The sequence below is a fragment of the Bactrocera tryoni genome, chromosome 3 (assembly GCF_016617805.1).
Source record: "Bactrocera tryoni isolate S06 chromosome 3, CSIRO_BtryS06_freeze2, whole genome shotgun sequence".
Classification (NCBI taxonomy): Eukaryota; Metazoa; Arthropoda; class Insecta; order Diptera; family Tephritidae; genus Bactrocera; species Bactrocera tryoni.
This window is the reverse complement of record NC_052501.1, coordinates 51,255,209-51,271,874: the sequence shown is the minus strand read 5'-3', so window position 1 is coordinate 51,271,874 and position 16,666 is coordinate 51,255,209. Positions and strand designations below refer to the sequence as shown.

The 16,666-nt window shown below is 38.7% G+C and overlaps 1 protein-coding gene across 1 annotated transcript; it reads right to left on the bottom strand.

Moving 5' to 3' along the window:
- Positions 1–8,257: 8,257 nt before the first annotated feature.
- On the bottom strand, positions 8,258–9,358 carry LOC120770660 (putative gustatory receptor 58b). Its single transcript, XM_040098251.1, has one exon. It carries the CDS (start codon positions 9,356–9,358, stop codon positions 8,258–8,260), a length of 1,101 nt encoding a protein of 366 aa, XP_039954185.1.
- Between the last annotated feature and the right edge of the window lie 7,308 nt (positions 9,359–16,666).

Below are 16,666 nucleotides of genomic sequence, written 5' to 3'. Positions count from 1 at the left end.
CTGAACAACATGGTATGTATTTAAAATTAATAATATAAAGATTAATTTAGTTAATGTATTATTTTGTTTTTTTCGAGAAAACAATGAATCATCGAAAAACTTAAAAAATTTTAAGTTTTTAGAAATTAGTGTTTTTGTTACAGTGTCGGAGAAGGTCGAGCTATAACTTATTTTTTTTTAACTGCATGATTTTTGCTTAACATATAAGCTTAAACATTTTCCCCATCTTACCCCCCCTTTAAAAAAAAGCGCGTTGAATTAGGTTGGTCACTTGCATAAAATGAGTACTGCTGAATTTATTTATTATAATTAAATACTGAAATCCTGCTAAATTATTCACTTTTTGGTGAATTCCCATATCTCGGGATCCGACAGACCGATCTCGATTAAATTTAGTATGTGTTATTCTTTTAATATCCCCATATAACTATTACCAAGATTTTCGAACATCTACTTGACTTTAGTCCATATGATTGGTGATTGTACATAAGGTTCCTTAATGAAACCCAGGGAACATTTTTTGAGTATGTGGCATATTGGTAGTATGTGTGATGAGTAAAAATAGAAAAAATCTGGTCGATACTACCCCTACTCAAACATATCCAATATAAAATGTTCGGTTGCACCCGAAATTAGCCCTTCCTTAATCGTTTTATTTTAAGATATTGCATTATTATAGTCAATTATGAATGTCCGGTTTTTGAGACCAAATGCTCCTATGTACGTTGGAGAGAACAAGTAAATGTCCTTGAATCGTTTCAACCAAGAACAGCTAATCGCTCAACTGCAAACGCATTTCAGTTACGTGAAATCCTAAAAGAATTTATTTCAAGTAGTGCTTCATAATGTTAACTATTTTCATATAATATTACATTTATCAATAAAAAGCAAAGCTTTTTCTGTAGCACACATTTTTTTAATTAAAAAAGTTATTCAATAACAATGTCTATATATTTGTAAAAAATTGTAAAAAAGGTACTTCAAGATCACTTACTAACTACATACTTAAAACAAGATATTCATTTACTATTTACTTTGATATTTTTAAACATTTCTTTTATATCACATTTTTGAATTAAAAAGGATATTTGTAATATAATCAATATATACATATATGTAAAAAAAGTACTTCAAGTTCACTTATTAAATAATTTAAAAAAAGATTCATTGACTACATGCGTACTTATATAACGAAAAATAAAGCACTTCGTGCTCTTTTAAGTCTCACATGTCATCACAGTATTATAATTATATCTATTCCAAATACCCGAAATAAAAATTATTTATTTCTTCAAACACAAAAGCCGATACTCTTGCCTCTATCTGTGTAACCATTTTTGGCGGAAAACCGGCGTCCTTAATTTCTGCTGACAAGGTTGCAAAATGTTGTGCCGTGGAATTCGCCCTTAGCGATTCACTAATCAATGCCGAAATGCTTGCGCCTGCTGATTCCAAAAACTTCTCAAACGCGTGGAATTTACTGCGAAAATAGATTGCAAATTAATTAGGAAATTTGTCAAAAAAAAAACGAACAAATAAATTGTACCTTTTGTCCACGTGCATCAGAAGATGTGGACTGAGACGTTTCTATTGGAGAATCAATATTTGTAATAGCTAACACTTCACTTTCAACCTCCTCCCTCCTCGCTGAAACTGCTAATAGTACTGTAAAATACATTATGAAAAAAAAAATAACTTTCAGTACATAAGGATACTTACATACCTGACCTGCCTGGAATTTGGAATATTTTCTCAAAAAGGACATCGCCTCTAAATACTTCCATTTTCTCCTTGGAGTTTGTTGTCTACTGCCGGAAGCGACTTGCTCCATCCATTTGCAGCACTTATAAGGGTCACGGAGACTCTTTCACTTCTTTCTATATTCCGATTCTATAAATGAAATTAATATTAGAATTTAATATATTTTATTTATAATTTACCATACCGCTCAACCTCGTGTGTGCAGCAATTTCCTTTCACGCTATGTCTTTTTTCCTCAAGTTTTTTTAATCTCTGTGCGAGATATCGTAAATAAATTGGCAATCACGCACTTCTTCAGTCAAATTTCGTCTAAATCCATTGTCAAATCTGAAATATAATATTTTAATTGTAAACGAAACCTAATTATAAATAATAAATGTAAAAATCTTATAAAATTAAAATAAACCACAAGCAAACCAATCCAAAACAACACAGTTGTCCATTTTGTATGTACACAATTATGTTGTTGCCATACTAATACCTTTCACTTCAATGCAATTTTAATATTTTGTTGCAATTTGTTTTAAATTATCAATTGTTATTACAAATGATATAGCAGAGCTATTTTATGCTTTTATTTGTAAAAGAACGTCAGGTTTGTTAGAGCTTTGAATAATTTTACATTTTACGCCTACGTACTAAACCCTTAACTCCGCCATTTGTAGCTTTATGGAAAGGCCCTGCGGGACCGCCGCTAACATTACATCGCAGGGCCAGCTTTGCCTATTAGCTCACGTTATGAGCTTTACTTGACCTCCCACCACCAGTAGCTCTGTATGATGCTCCGCAAGTAATTTGGTATTTATTTCGCCTCTAACGCACGCAGTTCTGGGTGAATTTTTTTAAGTTATAAGCTTTGTACCCCCATTTCAGTCATTCAAGATTTTCAATGTATCTGCTAATTTGCGCTATAATCTTTTATGCCAACGAATGTTACGATTTTACTTTAATATATCTCTGAGCATTCGTGCCCATCTCGAAGTATTCATAAAGCTCTACCAAGTGCAAACACTTAGCAGACTTTTTAGAGTTTTTCTCTACGCCTCTGATAGGCCAGGAAAAAGAATAACGCTGTGATATCACACAATCTTGATGGCCGATCGACCGGCCCAAAACGTGAAATTATCTTCTCACCGAAGTGTTCTCTTAATAAATCTATTGATTTTTTTCTTAGAACTTTTTAAGAGAACGGAGCTGGACCTTAGATGCTCACCATTCAAGGTAACATGCCCCACGCATTTTATTTATCCACCTCACTAAACTTATATTATGCAGAGCAGGCGGTCTCATCTACAAACGACAAATAATATTCAAAAGCCTACCAAGTTTAGGGTGGATTACTAAATGAACTTTGAGTAAAACCAAACGCCCAACAATTAGTTAGATTAAAACAAAAAATCTTTGCCACTTTCATTATTGTTCTCAGGCAAACTTCTATAAAAGCCCACCAGTAGTCGTAAGAATGTCTTTCGCGTACACAAATTCGCAATGGAATGGTGCAGGCGAACGCTCGATTTCGCACACGTCATGTGCATTACTTTACGCTACGTGTCGCCTACTACCATGCGCTGTGGGTTGGATTTTTGCCGGCTCTGTACAACTGGCGTACTGGCGAGCTATACCAATCGCGGCTCTATCTGCTTTACAGTGCTGGTGTAGAGCTTTGCTTTGCTTTGGGCACACCGTACACCCACCAGGGTTACTTAGAGCGATCCACGGAAATGTTTGATGATAAAGCGGTTCAGTGGGCGGATATACTAATGACAAACGCTGGAAGATAACTAATTTAGTGTTTCATTGTCAATAAGAACGCAATGCATATCCGTGTTTGGCGCATATTTCACTTGAGCTAGCTCTACAGTTTGATCGCGTGTTTGTTGGTGGTGGCGAATACGGGGTTTGACAATTAAGTAATGAGACGGATTTTATTGCCGCGCTTGTGGTAAACCTGCGACCTTGAAATTCCCTTTCTCTTCTTCCGGCATCCCTCCCCTCTCCATTGATATACTATATGTACCATCGGAAAAACGAAATCAAGAGCAACGCGTCGCGATAAAATTTTGCTCCAGGTTGGGCGAAACAGCTTCGGAAACGTAAGCTAAAATTGTAAGAGTGTATGGTGATAGTGCTCAGTCGTGCCCAGTCGTGCCCAAGCTCACAATGGTTGTCTCCGTGCGCCCCCCGCCCGAAAAAAGCTCGCATGAGCAAGTTGAAGGTGAATACGATGATTACTGCCTTTTTTGATAGCCGTCGTCCACAAAGAATTCGTTCCATCGGGGAAAACTGTGAATCAAGTCTACTATTGTCAAGTACTCGAAAGATTGCGAAAACGAGTCAACAGGGTGCGCCCAGACATCGCTCGTAGCTGGATCCTTCATCACGACAACGCGCCGTGCCACACCGCCCTCAGCGTGTCCCAGTATTTAGCCTCTAAAGGGATCGCCGTGTTGCAACAGCCGCCTTATTCGCCCGACATGTCACCCTGTGACTTTTTTGTTTCCTAAAACAAAATCGGTGTTCAAAGGAACCCATTTTGAGTCGATTACGGACATCTATCTCGAAGATGAGGGTACCCGCGGACATCCCAGTCGAAGCGTTCCAGAAATGTTACGAAGCATGGAAAACGCGCTGGAATCGCTGTATAGCTGCCGAAGGGGACTTCTTTGAAGGGGATGGCAGAGTTGTAGAATAATTGTCAAATATACGGTTTTTATGGAATCAGTCTCATTACTTAATTGTCAAATCTCGTATCATCGGAGTACCGTGGTTACTTTCGCACTGTAATGAAAGTGCCAAGATTATGCATGAGACGAGTGAGCTCATAGAACTGCGGTACGACAGACAGCTGAGCAAGTGGCAAGTAGTAAATTAACATTGAAGCGCTGAACACATAGACCGCAACAGTCTGCAAACTACATCTGTCAAATATTAAAATACACACGTTCTTATGGACACTGTTATTTTGACATCTGCACGACTACACGACTGCAGGCCGACAGTTGTCGTTTTCGCTAACTTCAATATACATATATTTACCAACGACAGTAGGACGATAGTAGAGTTGACAATAGAATGGAAGATAGAGAGATGAGGCAGAGTGGTGATGCCACTAATATGCAAAATGGAAAATTATTCACAGCTCTAACAAACTTGACGTTATTTTACTAATAAAAGCATAAAATAGCTCTATTATAGCTCTGTTATATCATTTGTAATAACAATTGATAATTTAAAGCAATAATATTTACCTATTTACTATTTTGCATAAAAAATGTCACTTTGAACAAAATATTAAAATTTCATTGAAGTGAAAGGAATTAGTATGGCCACAACGAAATTTTGTACATGCAAAATGAACAACTGCCTTGTTTTGTGTACATGCCGGCCATATGTTGTTGCTTCTCACAAATGTACATGTAGTAAGATGCACAACGACGTTTTCAGTTCACTGTCGTGCTGCTGAAGTCTGTCGCGCTCTATGTGTTCCGCACTTAATGCTTAAGTTTTCCTCTCTCTCTCGTTCAGCTCGATAATTTTTCTGTGTACCTCTGTTGCAACCGTCTACGTTACACTGTTTGCGGTCTCTTCGAGATTGATTTACCGCATTGTACTACATTTTTCTTTGTGATGCTGGTACAAGTTACAGTCTTAATACAATTTGATATGGAGCGAGAAATCGGTAATCCATAAACTAAGCTATGTTTTCGTATCGATGGGTTTTCATAGAGCAACAGACAGACAGAAGCGCTTCATTTATTTTGTAAAGAGTTTCTTATTTACATTTCAAAACAAAGTACTAAGACTAATTTTCAAAGCGATTTGGTATTGTAGATGTGCTGATATAGAGCGCGATCACATAGTGCATGATTGCTACAGTATTGTAACGAAGAAGTAGCTATGTTAACTTCTAGAGATGGACCACCAAGACGACTCAAACGCCTCAAACGCCTCAAACCCAGCGATCTTTCAAATTAGCCAATACTCTCATAGTAGTTTTGTGATTTTGTAATTCTATGTTTAAGTCATATTCAAGTTGCTTGTTAGTCCTTTCATTTATTTGAACTAGTTGCAATGTATGAACAAAAAAAAAAAATTAATTAATCGAAGTCAAATTAACCCACTGTGTGCTGTAGGCATACAAAGTAAACAGGGTGAAACGTAGACAATTCCAAATCATTTCATACACATTAATCATATTAGTAGTATTAGGTAATTAATTATTTAGAGTGTGCTGGCTAATATTGATAAATACAGTTATGTTTACAAATATATTTGTTTGTCTATACATATAAGCATATAATAGTACAGTTATGTGCTGGAAACTTCATTATATAATATATATGGCTACGCGGTGTCGTGGCTGTATGGCGGTTAAGCATAAATGCGCTCACGTTCATTGGCTACCTTGTGAAAATTGGGGCTACATAAACTTTACGTTTACGGGACCACACCATACCATTATATTACTATTCGATTGTAATAGTTGGTGATAATAATTAAATTGATGAGCACAAATAAATGATATCTACTATTAAGTCCAAGGACACATTATTATTTCCAACTCAGTGCATGGAAAAATAAAGGCATGAGCAAGAGGCTTAGGCTAAAGATTAAGCCATCCGAGTATTCTAAACAGTGAATATGTGAGCGTCAAAAATATGTTACTCACGTAGGTTAACTGCCACCGAAGCGTGGTCTGGGCACACTGTTACTGGACTAAGCTCAGTAAATCTAAACATACTTTACGCCTAAAGCAGGAGAAGGTCAAGGACCTGCATAGTAGTAAAAACTTATGCAACTTTTTCGAAGGACTAAAGCTACCGATGTGTAGGAATGGGTTAAAAACAAACAAGGCCTCAAATGTGACCGAATTGGATTGTTTCACGGGTGCACTCTCAGTACCCTATAAGTTCTGTGTCAGATATTGATAGTGTAAAAAGTCATACAGCCGCAGGACTTTTAAGAATTATAAGCGATTCAATGTTAGGATGTTTATCAGACTTCATTCCGTGTATACAAACACAATCTCGGAATAGCAAAACCCAATTCATGACGTTTATTCTGTGGTCAAGTAGGCATCATAAGTGGAGCGGCAAAAAAATTGTGTGGAAAGACCATATGCAGGCCGACTAATGGAGTGCAGGGCGCTTAACATGAAGGATTCAATAGAAATATTATTATATATTCTTTTCCACGATCTGATGCGAAACATTTCTAACTTGCCATTACACCCAGCTAGGATAACGTTCTCGTGTTCACCCATAAAATGGTTACCAGAGTGAGAAGGAAAACTATTAACTCCAACCGTTTGGAGTTCAGTCAGCATGAGTACGTCAAAGCGAAAATGGGTTGATACCACCCTACATGTCACAGCTACGGCAATCGAAAGTACCTTAGACAAACGCTCATAATCATTACATTAATCATAACCTGCAGGCTTGGTTGAGTCACATGCTAAGGAAACGATAAGCTATATACGATGGGGAACCAAAGCTCTGGAGGTTATCATTGACATCCGGCTAAAACATATACAAGTTAAGTATGAAATTCAAGGGTTGAAGCAATGGACATGCTAGACATACCGGAAAGCTCCTACTTCTAAGTAAAAGGATTTTTTTTACTTTATGTCATCACAGGGCACCTACTTTTAAGATTTCTCCTTCAGGAAATGGAAGGAGAATGATGAGACACAAGACATCTATGCGAATGTCTCGCCTTCAGCCGTATGAGACAGGACATATTCTACGGCTCCCAATGTTCCAACATAAGAGACATTAGACAGTTGGGGTGGAAGAATCACCACTGATTTGCTGAATAAAGCTTAATTTGGTTACCTTCCGGTAGCACAACCAACAACTATGAAACTGCTTCATACCGGATCAATTTGTCAGCTTTCTTATTTTTTCACTAATTTGTACTCTCTGGTCACGCAGATGAGAGAAATGTCGGGACGTGAGGCATTTTCAAATATAAACCTCATACAATTTTAGACTTGTCGATATATACTAATTTAATGTGCTTATCGTCAAAGCCTATCACTATTATTATAGAAATATATATTCATATAAAAACAATTATAAAAGCTCAATGTCTTGGCTGATACTGGCCGTTAAATACCAAAGCTCCAATAAAATTTCCTCCAAACGATCTTTCAGTCTCATGACACGAATTTCAAATCGTGCAAACTTTCATTTATTTAAGTAGTATAAAGTGAATACGCATAATCTTACTATTGAAAGAGATCACAGTTTTTGAATATAATTTTTTCAAGCTAATTTTTAAAAAGTTGAAGCCTGATTTTTATGCATGTCAAATTGCATAAGTACCGTTATATAAATAAAAACGGCAAATAAACCGTTCAGACACTCCTTACGATTGAATTCGAAAAGACCAAAAACTTTATAACGCAGAGGATGACAACTGAGATGCAGAGCCAAAAACTCCAGCTGAAAATTACTCAAGTTGAAAAACTAAACTTCTCAAATATAAAATGAATTCAACGCACCTGTTGCTTCAGCTCTGCCTGATGTTTACAGCTACTGACTAGTGTAGTAGATTCGCGTAGCAGCTCCGCGGATACATTACATTCATGCACAACCCCGTTGACCCACGAAATTAGCAACAGAGCATCCGTAAAGAAGAGTACAATCAATAGTGTACCTATAATATCATCCGCTGTACCGACTTTTATGCGATTGTTAATGAATTGTACGGCACTGAAGAGTATATTAATGCTGATGCCAAATTGTCGAAACAAGAAGCCCGCAAAGGGTAGGGAGAATAGCTCGAAAACGCGCACAGTCAAATATTGATAATCCGAATGCATTAAATCCAGCTCCAACAAGCGCGCGCTCAGCTCACTGTTCAGCTCTTTGGAGAATTGCGGTAAAAATGTATCCTTGATATTTTTTAGTGACCACACTTCGCATAGCCAAAGGCGTATCAACTCATTGACACATGCAAATTGTTGCCGCAGCAAGTAGAGCGCGTACACAAATTGATGTACACCGGCAATAAGAAATGAATTTGAGAGAAATTGAGCAAGCACTAGCAATTTATAGGCATTTGCATTAGTCTTGCCGTAGACAAAATATATGCGCGCCGTATGGACGATCCCTATGTTGGCGCTAAAGAATTTCGCCAATAGCTGATACTCCAACTGCGCTTGATTGGGACACGTTACTCTCTTTAGGTGCCGATAACGTTGCCGTAACGTGCGATAACGGCGAAGCACTTCAACTGTGCGTCGTTGACCAAACCATATGTATATACACATTGTGACGAGTGCAAATGTTTTGCATAGTATGGCAACGCTCATCGAGAACATTACGGACAACCAGTCTCGAATGTGCACCAAGTGGATTGTCATACGCGACACTATGACGGGATACATAGCCCAGCAAAACAAATTTATAGCGACGGTGTACAGCCGGTAAAATAGCTTATGATGCGGTCTCCGCAGTGGCCGCTTGTAGCTAATAAACCTGGGTAGCAGACCGAAACCGAACGCGTGGTAATATGAAAAGCGTAGCACCCAACGTAACGCGGTATGTCGCAAATGCTTCGACAACGTGACGCTTCGGCGTGTCAAAAGCATTGTGTTGAGTGGCTCGAGCTTTCCGCCTTTAGACGACAACATAAATGAAAAATATTTAGAGTGAAATAAAGCAAGAGAAAACGTTAAGTTCGGCTGCACCGTAGCTAATATACCCTTCACAGGTACAGTTCTTTTAGTAACTATGTGTTCAGTTTGTATGGAAGCTATATGCTACAGTAATCCGATCTGAATAATTTTTTCGGAGATTATATTATTACCTTAAGCAGTAATCCATGTCAAAGTTCATGATGATACCACGTTAAATGCGAAAGTTTTCCATACAAGCCCTTGATTCCGATCGTTCGGTTTGTATGGCAGCTATATGCTATATTGAGCCAATCTGAACAATTCCTTCCGATATTACATTATTTCTATAAACAATAACTCATACCAAATTTCGTGAAGATATATCGTCAAATGAGGAAGTTTCTTATGCAAGCATTTGATTCCGATCATTCAGATTGTATGGCAGCTATATGCTATAGTTAACCGATCTGAACAATTTCTTTGGAGCTCACATTGTTGCCTTAGAAAATAACCTGTGCCAACTTTTGTTAAGATACATTGTCAAATGTGAAAGTTTTCCATACAAGAACTTGATTCCGATCGTTCAGTTTGTATGGCAGCTATATGTTATAGTGGACCGATATAGGCAGTTCCGACAAATGAGTGGCTTCTTGAAGAGAAAATACGTTATTAAAATTTCAAAACGATATCTTAAAAACTGATGATTCGTATATTTACAGACGGACAGGCGGACAGACAGACGGATATGGCCAAATCGACTCAGCTCAACATACTGATCATTTATATATATTCCTTATAGGGTCTCCGACGCTTCCTGCAGGGGGTTACAAACTTCGTGGCAAACTTAATATGCCCTGTTCAGGGTATAATGACATTGATAAATGATATCGATAAGTTAAATAATAATTTCTAAATTATTGAAACCGTGCCAAAAGATAAAACTTGTACTGGCCATTTAGATAAATTAGTTTTGGATAGCAAAAGTGTAGTCAGGGCATTCGTGGCCTAGCAATCGAGTCAATAAATCTAACTCCGAAGTAAAAAGCATATAATATATAAAATTCGGCTTATTCGGCTTAATTAAATGATGTAAAACGTAACGACTACGTAGTCGAAATAATTTCGTTGGATTGCACATTTAAGTTTTGGTTTTCAATGCGGATATAGAGGTGAAAGAAGGAGTATCCTTTTTGGCAACTAGTGACCAAGCAGAAGAAGGTTTAGCACGTTTTCGGCTTTGCATGACTTCCACTACATTCAGGTAGTTAAAATATCACAAAGTCATTTCGATTTAGGAGATAAGTTTTAAAATTGGATCCACATACGAAATAAACTATAAATTGGCGTACGGAAGAAAACAAACTGTGTATGTTATGTTGTAAAAGCTTTACGAAATGGCTTTCTACCATACTGGTTTAATATTTAGCAATCGGTAGCTTTATTAGGTGAAATATCGGATACTATAATTTTCAGTTTAAGTAAGAGTTGTAAGTTTTATTCTGCATTTCCTCTTCTTCTTCACTGGCGTAGAAAACGCTTACGCGGTTATAGTCGAGTTAACAACAGCGCGCCAGTCGTTTCTTCTTTTCGCTACTTGGCGCCAATTGGATATTCCAAGCGAAGCCAGGTCCTTCTCCACCTGGTCCTTCCAACGGAGTGGAGGTCTTCCTCTTCCTCTGCTTCCCCCGGCGGTTAATGCGTCGAACACTTTCAGAGCTGGAGTGTTTTCATCCTTTCGGACAACATGACCTAGCCAGCGTAGCCGCTGTCTTTTAATTTGCTGAATTATGTCAATGTCTTCATATATCTCATACAGCTCATAGTTCTATCGAATGCGATATTCGCAGTGGCCAACGCCCCAAAGACCATAAATCTTTCCCAGATCTTTTCTCTCGAAAACTCGCAACGTCGACTCATCAGTTGTTGTCATCGTCCAAGCCTCTGTACCATATAGCAGGACGGGAATAATGAGTGACTTATAGAGTTTAGTTTTTGTTCGTCGAGAGAGGACTTTACTTCTCAATTGCCTACTCAGTCCGAAGTAAAACCTGTTGGCAAGAGTTATCCTGCTTTGGATTTCCAGGCTGACAATCATTCGTTAAATACTAGAGAGATGAGTTCGAGACGTACGAAAGTACTGCCAGATAATTATTTGAGATTCCGTTCAAGCTCTTGGTTCTCAGGCATTGCAAATTTTAGCGATGAACAAATTTCGTATGAAAACTTTTCTTCCAGCCATTGCTGAATTGTGAAGTGCACTTCAGGTCAAAATTTCCGCTTACGAGTTCGTTTACTAGCGAATTAATTTTATTGGAGAGCTAATATACTTGAAATCAGGTAATAAAGGATTGAACGCAAAACAAAAACTTGTTGAAACCAACTTAAGAAACTTTGAAGGCTCTTTAGAGAATGGGAACTCAAAACTTTCGCAAATATTTTTCTAACGGGAAATAAAAAATTACAGTTTATGTTCGTCAATTCAGAAATTATTATACGACTATAGTTGTATATGATGGTAAAAAATTTCATGAGTAAAAGATTCTTAACTAAGATAAAATTGATGAAAAATTGCCTCCTTACGTGTATGGTTGTTTAATCAGATGACCATGATGATAACCATGTTGAAACAAATTAATGTGTAATTTTTTATGCAAAAGTGACCCCATATTCTTAATCCGATTCTGGAAGCAACAGTCAACTAACATTTAAAGCAACAAACCGTTTTAAATGTTTGTGCGTTTGTATGGCGACATTGCGTTTGCCGTAACAATTAAGACCATTTGTTTGTTACATGTAAGCAATTAATTAATTTTCTCTTTCCCCTCCCATTACATTCTCATCCACCGCCTACAGCAGCGGTGTGCTCATTATACCCTTCCGCTCTTGTAGCACAGGCATTGTCCTTGTTATAATTTCATTGGCAAGCGCATCAGCATATATTAATATTTATGTGCATTTTTTTTTTTGCCGAAGAGGAAATCTTACATAGTAGATACCGCCACTTGGCTGTAGCAATATGCACGATTCGTACTGGCCGCTATAGATGCACCTCATTCGGGACCACGTCCAGTCAATATTACCTACTGTTATGGACTTGCGAAACAGAAGGCCTACGTACTAAACCCTTACTCCGTCTCCTGTAGCTTTACTGAGGTCCTGTGGGACCGCCGTTAAGCATTTCATCCCAGGGCATACTTAGCCTGTGGGCTCACGTCATTAAAGCGCTATTCGCTGCTTTAGATTCGTTTTTTCTTTACTGTTCTACTCTTCTCATGGAGTCATGGAGTACCAAAGATAGTCGCTCATTTGTATATTTCCGACAGTGGAAAAATATGTGTTCTGCGTTCTCGTTATTGCTTCCACAAAAATATCAAACCACTCCCTCCTCCTGGCTGTACTTATGCAAGTACTCCCTGAAACATCCATGTCCTGTTAGAAACTGCGTCATGTAATGATCTATCTCGCCGTGTTTTCGTTTCATCCATGCTTGTATATTACCGATTAAGCGGTATGTCCATCTCCCCTTGCTTGATGTATCCCATTTGCCATTCGTTTGAGCTGGCTGGTCTTTCTTCTCTACGCTCTGCCACCGTTAGTTTCCGGCCTGCGCTTTTACTTTTATCATATATTCGCTTCAGTTCGAGAGCCATTATGTCTGGAGGCATAATTCTTGCTAGAACCCCAACAGCTTCATTAAAAACTGGTCCCTATACAGGCGCCTCATACATTACAATTGACTGGCTGACCTTGGCTAGAAGAGCTCTCCCGCTCTGTTTCGGCCCTCCTATGTTTGCCATTATTCTTGATAAGGCCATGTTTGTACGCGCCGCTTTTTCACACTCTTTTTCAACATGCATTTTGTAGTTGGGTCTTGCATCAATCGTTACACCAAGGTATTTCACAGCGGATTGTGTTATAATCTTGCCTATTTTGGTATTTTGCTGTGCTCTTATTAAACCCCCCGCCTTATCTCACCTATTTGTTTCTTCGTCAAAACCCGCTTGTTGGGCCATCAACACATGATCGAATTAGTGATTGAAGAGCAAGTGGGATCTGTTGAGAAAATTGAAAATGCTTTAGGATCTACGAAAACTATCTTGCGGCTGGGGAGCTAAGTGGCTTCTAGGCACTTTGATTTATTGAAAAATCTAAGTGTGTGCGAATAAAATTCATTAAAGCAGTGTATACCAGGGTGGGTCGATTCCGGACTTTTTTCGATTCGGTATTTCTAATAGTGCGGAAAAGTTGCTTTAGTACTTCCTAATTCCAATGCAACTTTTTGTTTTGAGATTTGATTGCATCTTCAACCCCAACTCCGGCCTTGAAATTACGGAAATTCGCCTAAAATCGTGAAATTGTCTACCTAGCGCCTGAAATACCGTTCACCGAACCGTGAACCGTTCCCGAGATACGAGCGAAAAGGCGGCGCGTCACAGCGCAAGGTGAAAATTGTGGCAGCTCTCAGCTAACCTGTATTGGTCACCCAGAACCCACCGCGTGGAGGTGGCTGCTCTTCGGGTTCCACACAGCCCCAACCCAACCAACCAACCATATGTCAGGCTTGTTTTAGTCTGAATCTGTGCCAAATTTATTGATAAAATCAGATTTTGTACTAAACTTTGGCCCTTGTTGCCTAGATTTCAGTGTAGAGCGTATAAAAGGATCACGAGATTGGAGGCCAATAACTTTAGAAGATGCCTCTGTCACCAGTTTGACGGTTCTCTCGACTGCCACGGTGTGAGAGGGGAATTCACTAATTTTCCATACCTCTGCAGTGTCTCCCGACAGCCCTTTCATGAGTTCTTCGTTAAAAACTGAACAAAGAACTGGTGGAACAGTCAAGGTAATAGTCTTCCAGTTAATCATATCGTAACAATTATTAGCTTTCAAAATCAGCTTTGGCACTTTATTACATCTAACCCTTCCATTTACAGTGTCAGACTCTGCTTCTCTAGCTGCCAGAAGACGGTCAAGGGCCAACTTTCTGACTTCTATCCGTTCGTCAGTCATCATACTAAGGAGAATGTTTTCTGGAAGAGCAAAGAAAGCATTCTGTTGAATGGATGAATCGACAAGCTTGCGCAGTTTAGCAGGTAAGTATCTCGACCTTTGAATTGCAGCATAGAGATGGCGCGAGCCATCTTTGATTGAACTGTTGAATCTTGTTGAGAACCACAAAGGTGAGTAAACTGTAAGTATGTACTTGACCAAAATCTTTATTTCCTTTGTTGGTTTGTCAGTAGAAATGTATAATCTCAGAATTCTATTTGCACAGGTGAGCCAGCTCGATTTGCACATGTTACCTGGATGCATCGACGCTAACTCTGAGGAACATTGACCGGAAATAAAAGCTTCTGATATTTTATAGAGATAAGCTTGGTCTGTGCTAAGTTGGGTCGGATTAATAACCTCAGAAGGTAATTGGCAGGATGGAAAACTTTCAAATTTGACAACAGGCAACTTCTCACAATCAGGGAGCAGTTTACCTATATCGCCAGAGAATGTATTTGGACTCTTTGAGACACCATCTATGTGTTCGAAAAGAGCACGAAATGGAAGTTCGTTGAAATGTAGAAGACAAGCAACCCACTGTAATGGCCTACCTATTCTTTCTTCTAGTTTCCGAATGATTGCACCTTTCCAACATGTGTTCGTGTTGGTGCCATCAGCACCTCCAACTTCTAGATGTTCCACATCAACTGAATTGTCTTGTAAATGTTGCCATATAGCTTGCGTCTCATCTTTAGCTGCCCCGGAAGGAGAGATGACGTGGCCAAAGTAATGACAACCAGGTTCCGCTATAAGAGAAATATGTTCCTCTTTGACAGTGTCACGGTAGTACTTTTCACCTTCGCTGACTTGTGTAAGTGTATTGTCTTTGCGGCCGTCAAAATACAGCCCATATACAGAGTCAATACTTTCGGTGTTTTGGAGCTTGACTCCAACACTTTTTTTGCCCGACTAATCTTGCATTTGTCAGTGACAAAGCTAGCCCGATCCTCTGTTATCAAACCTGCTTTTTTGGCATCCAGAAAAGCAGATGAAACAATCAAGGCCGCTGCTCTATCACTTACTCCAAATCTTTGGACAGCTAAAGCAGTGTGTTCTAATACTAGTGTGTTTTGTTTAGTTTTATAGGATGGAAGAGAAAATTCATCATCAGCATCGTTTTTGGAAGAATCCATGTGCGACGCACCTACATTCTTGTCGTCTGTATGAGAGACTGGCTGATCTGAATGGTCACGTGTTCTAGCTGATACTTTTCTGGTAAGTGTTGATGTTGAATGACGTTTTGAAAGCTTTTCTTTACGTTCATTTTTCTCTATAATCTTTTTTGTTTCAGGTAGATCAACACTTCCAATGCGACCAATTCTTCTGGTTCTCTGGTCCAAGAGAAATGGTTGTTCATTGATAGGAACTTTCCTTTCCTTTGGACAAGCGCAAGAAGAAAAATAAATGCATTTATAAGCACCGATGTCAATTAATTTTCCGGCAGAAGAGACAAAGCCGTCTCTTTTAGAGCTCAAACCTATTGGGTTCCTTAAAAACATTTGTTTAAGAGTCAGAAATTGCTTATGGTATGTGGTGAGCATTTGTACAACTCTGGTGTGTGAAACTATCGGAATAGATGACTTTTTGAAAGTATTTTCAACCTTTTTTGCAACTATGTATTTCTGTAACCTCATTACTCCTAGGTTCATAGTTGTTGCCCCGGATTCGCCCTATACGAAATCTTTCAAACTGATAAGACAAAATTCTTTCTGTCTAAATTTAAATTTAGATACAGACATTTTGAGTTCTGTGTTCTGTTGAGAGAATATAAGTGATAGCACTCGGCGAAATCAACGACAAGAGTGAAGGAACTCGATGAAAAAATATTTATGTGGAGACCAGTCCGAACATGTCGTATGGTGCAGGGAAATGAATGTAAATGATAGCACTCGGCGAAATCAACGTCAAGAAGTGTGGCCGCAAGCCGATTTTCACCTTCAGCTGGCCATGATCACATACACCATTTCGGTAGCAAATGACGTGACAAATAACTTTTGTTTTATATACATTTCGCCGTGAGATGCGTATTTCAGGCGCTAGGTAGACAATTTCACGATTTTAGATTTAGAATTTCCGAAATTTCAAGGCCGGAGTTGGGGTTGAAGATGCAATCCGATCTCAAAGCAAAAAGGTGCATTGGAATCAGGAAGTACTAAGGCAACTTTTCCGCGCTATTAGAAATCCCGAATCGAAAAAAGTCCGGAATCGACCCACCCCAGTGTATACTCA

What these genes read in the sequence shown, in the direction of transcription:
- LOC120770660 (XM_040098251.1), bottom strand. Translation starts at nt 9,358, where the DNA reads ATGCTTTTGACACGCCGAAGCGTCACGTTGTCGAAGCATTTGCGACAT.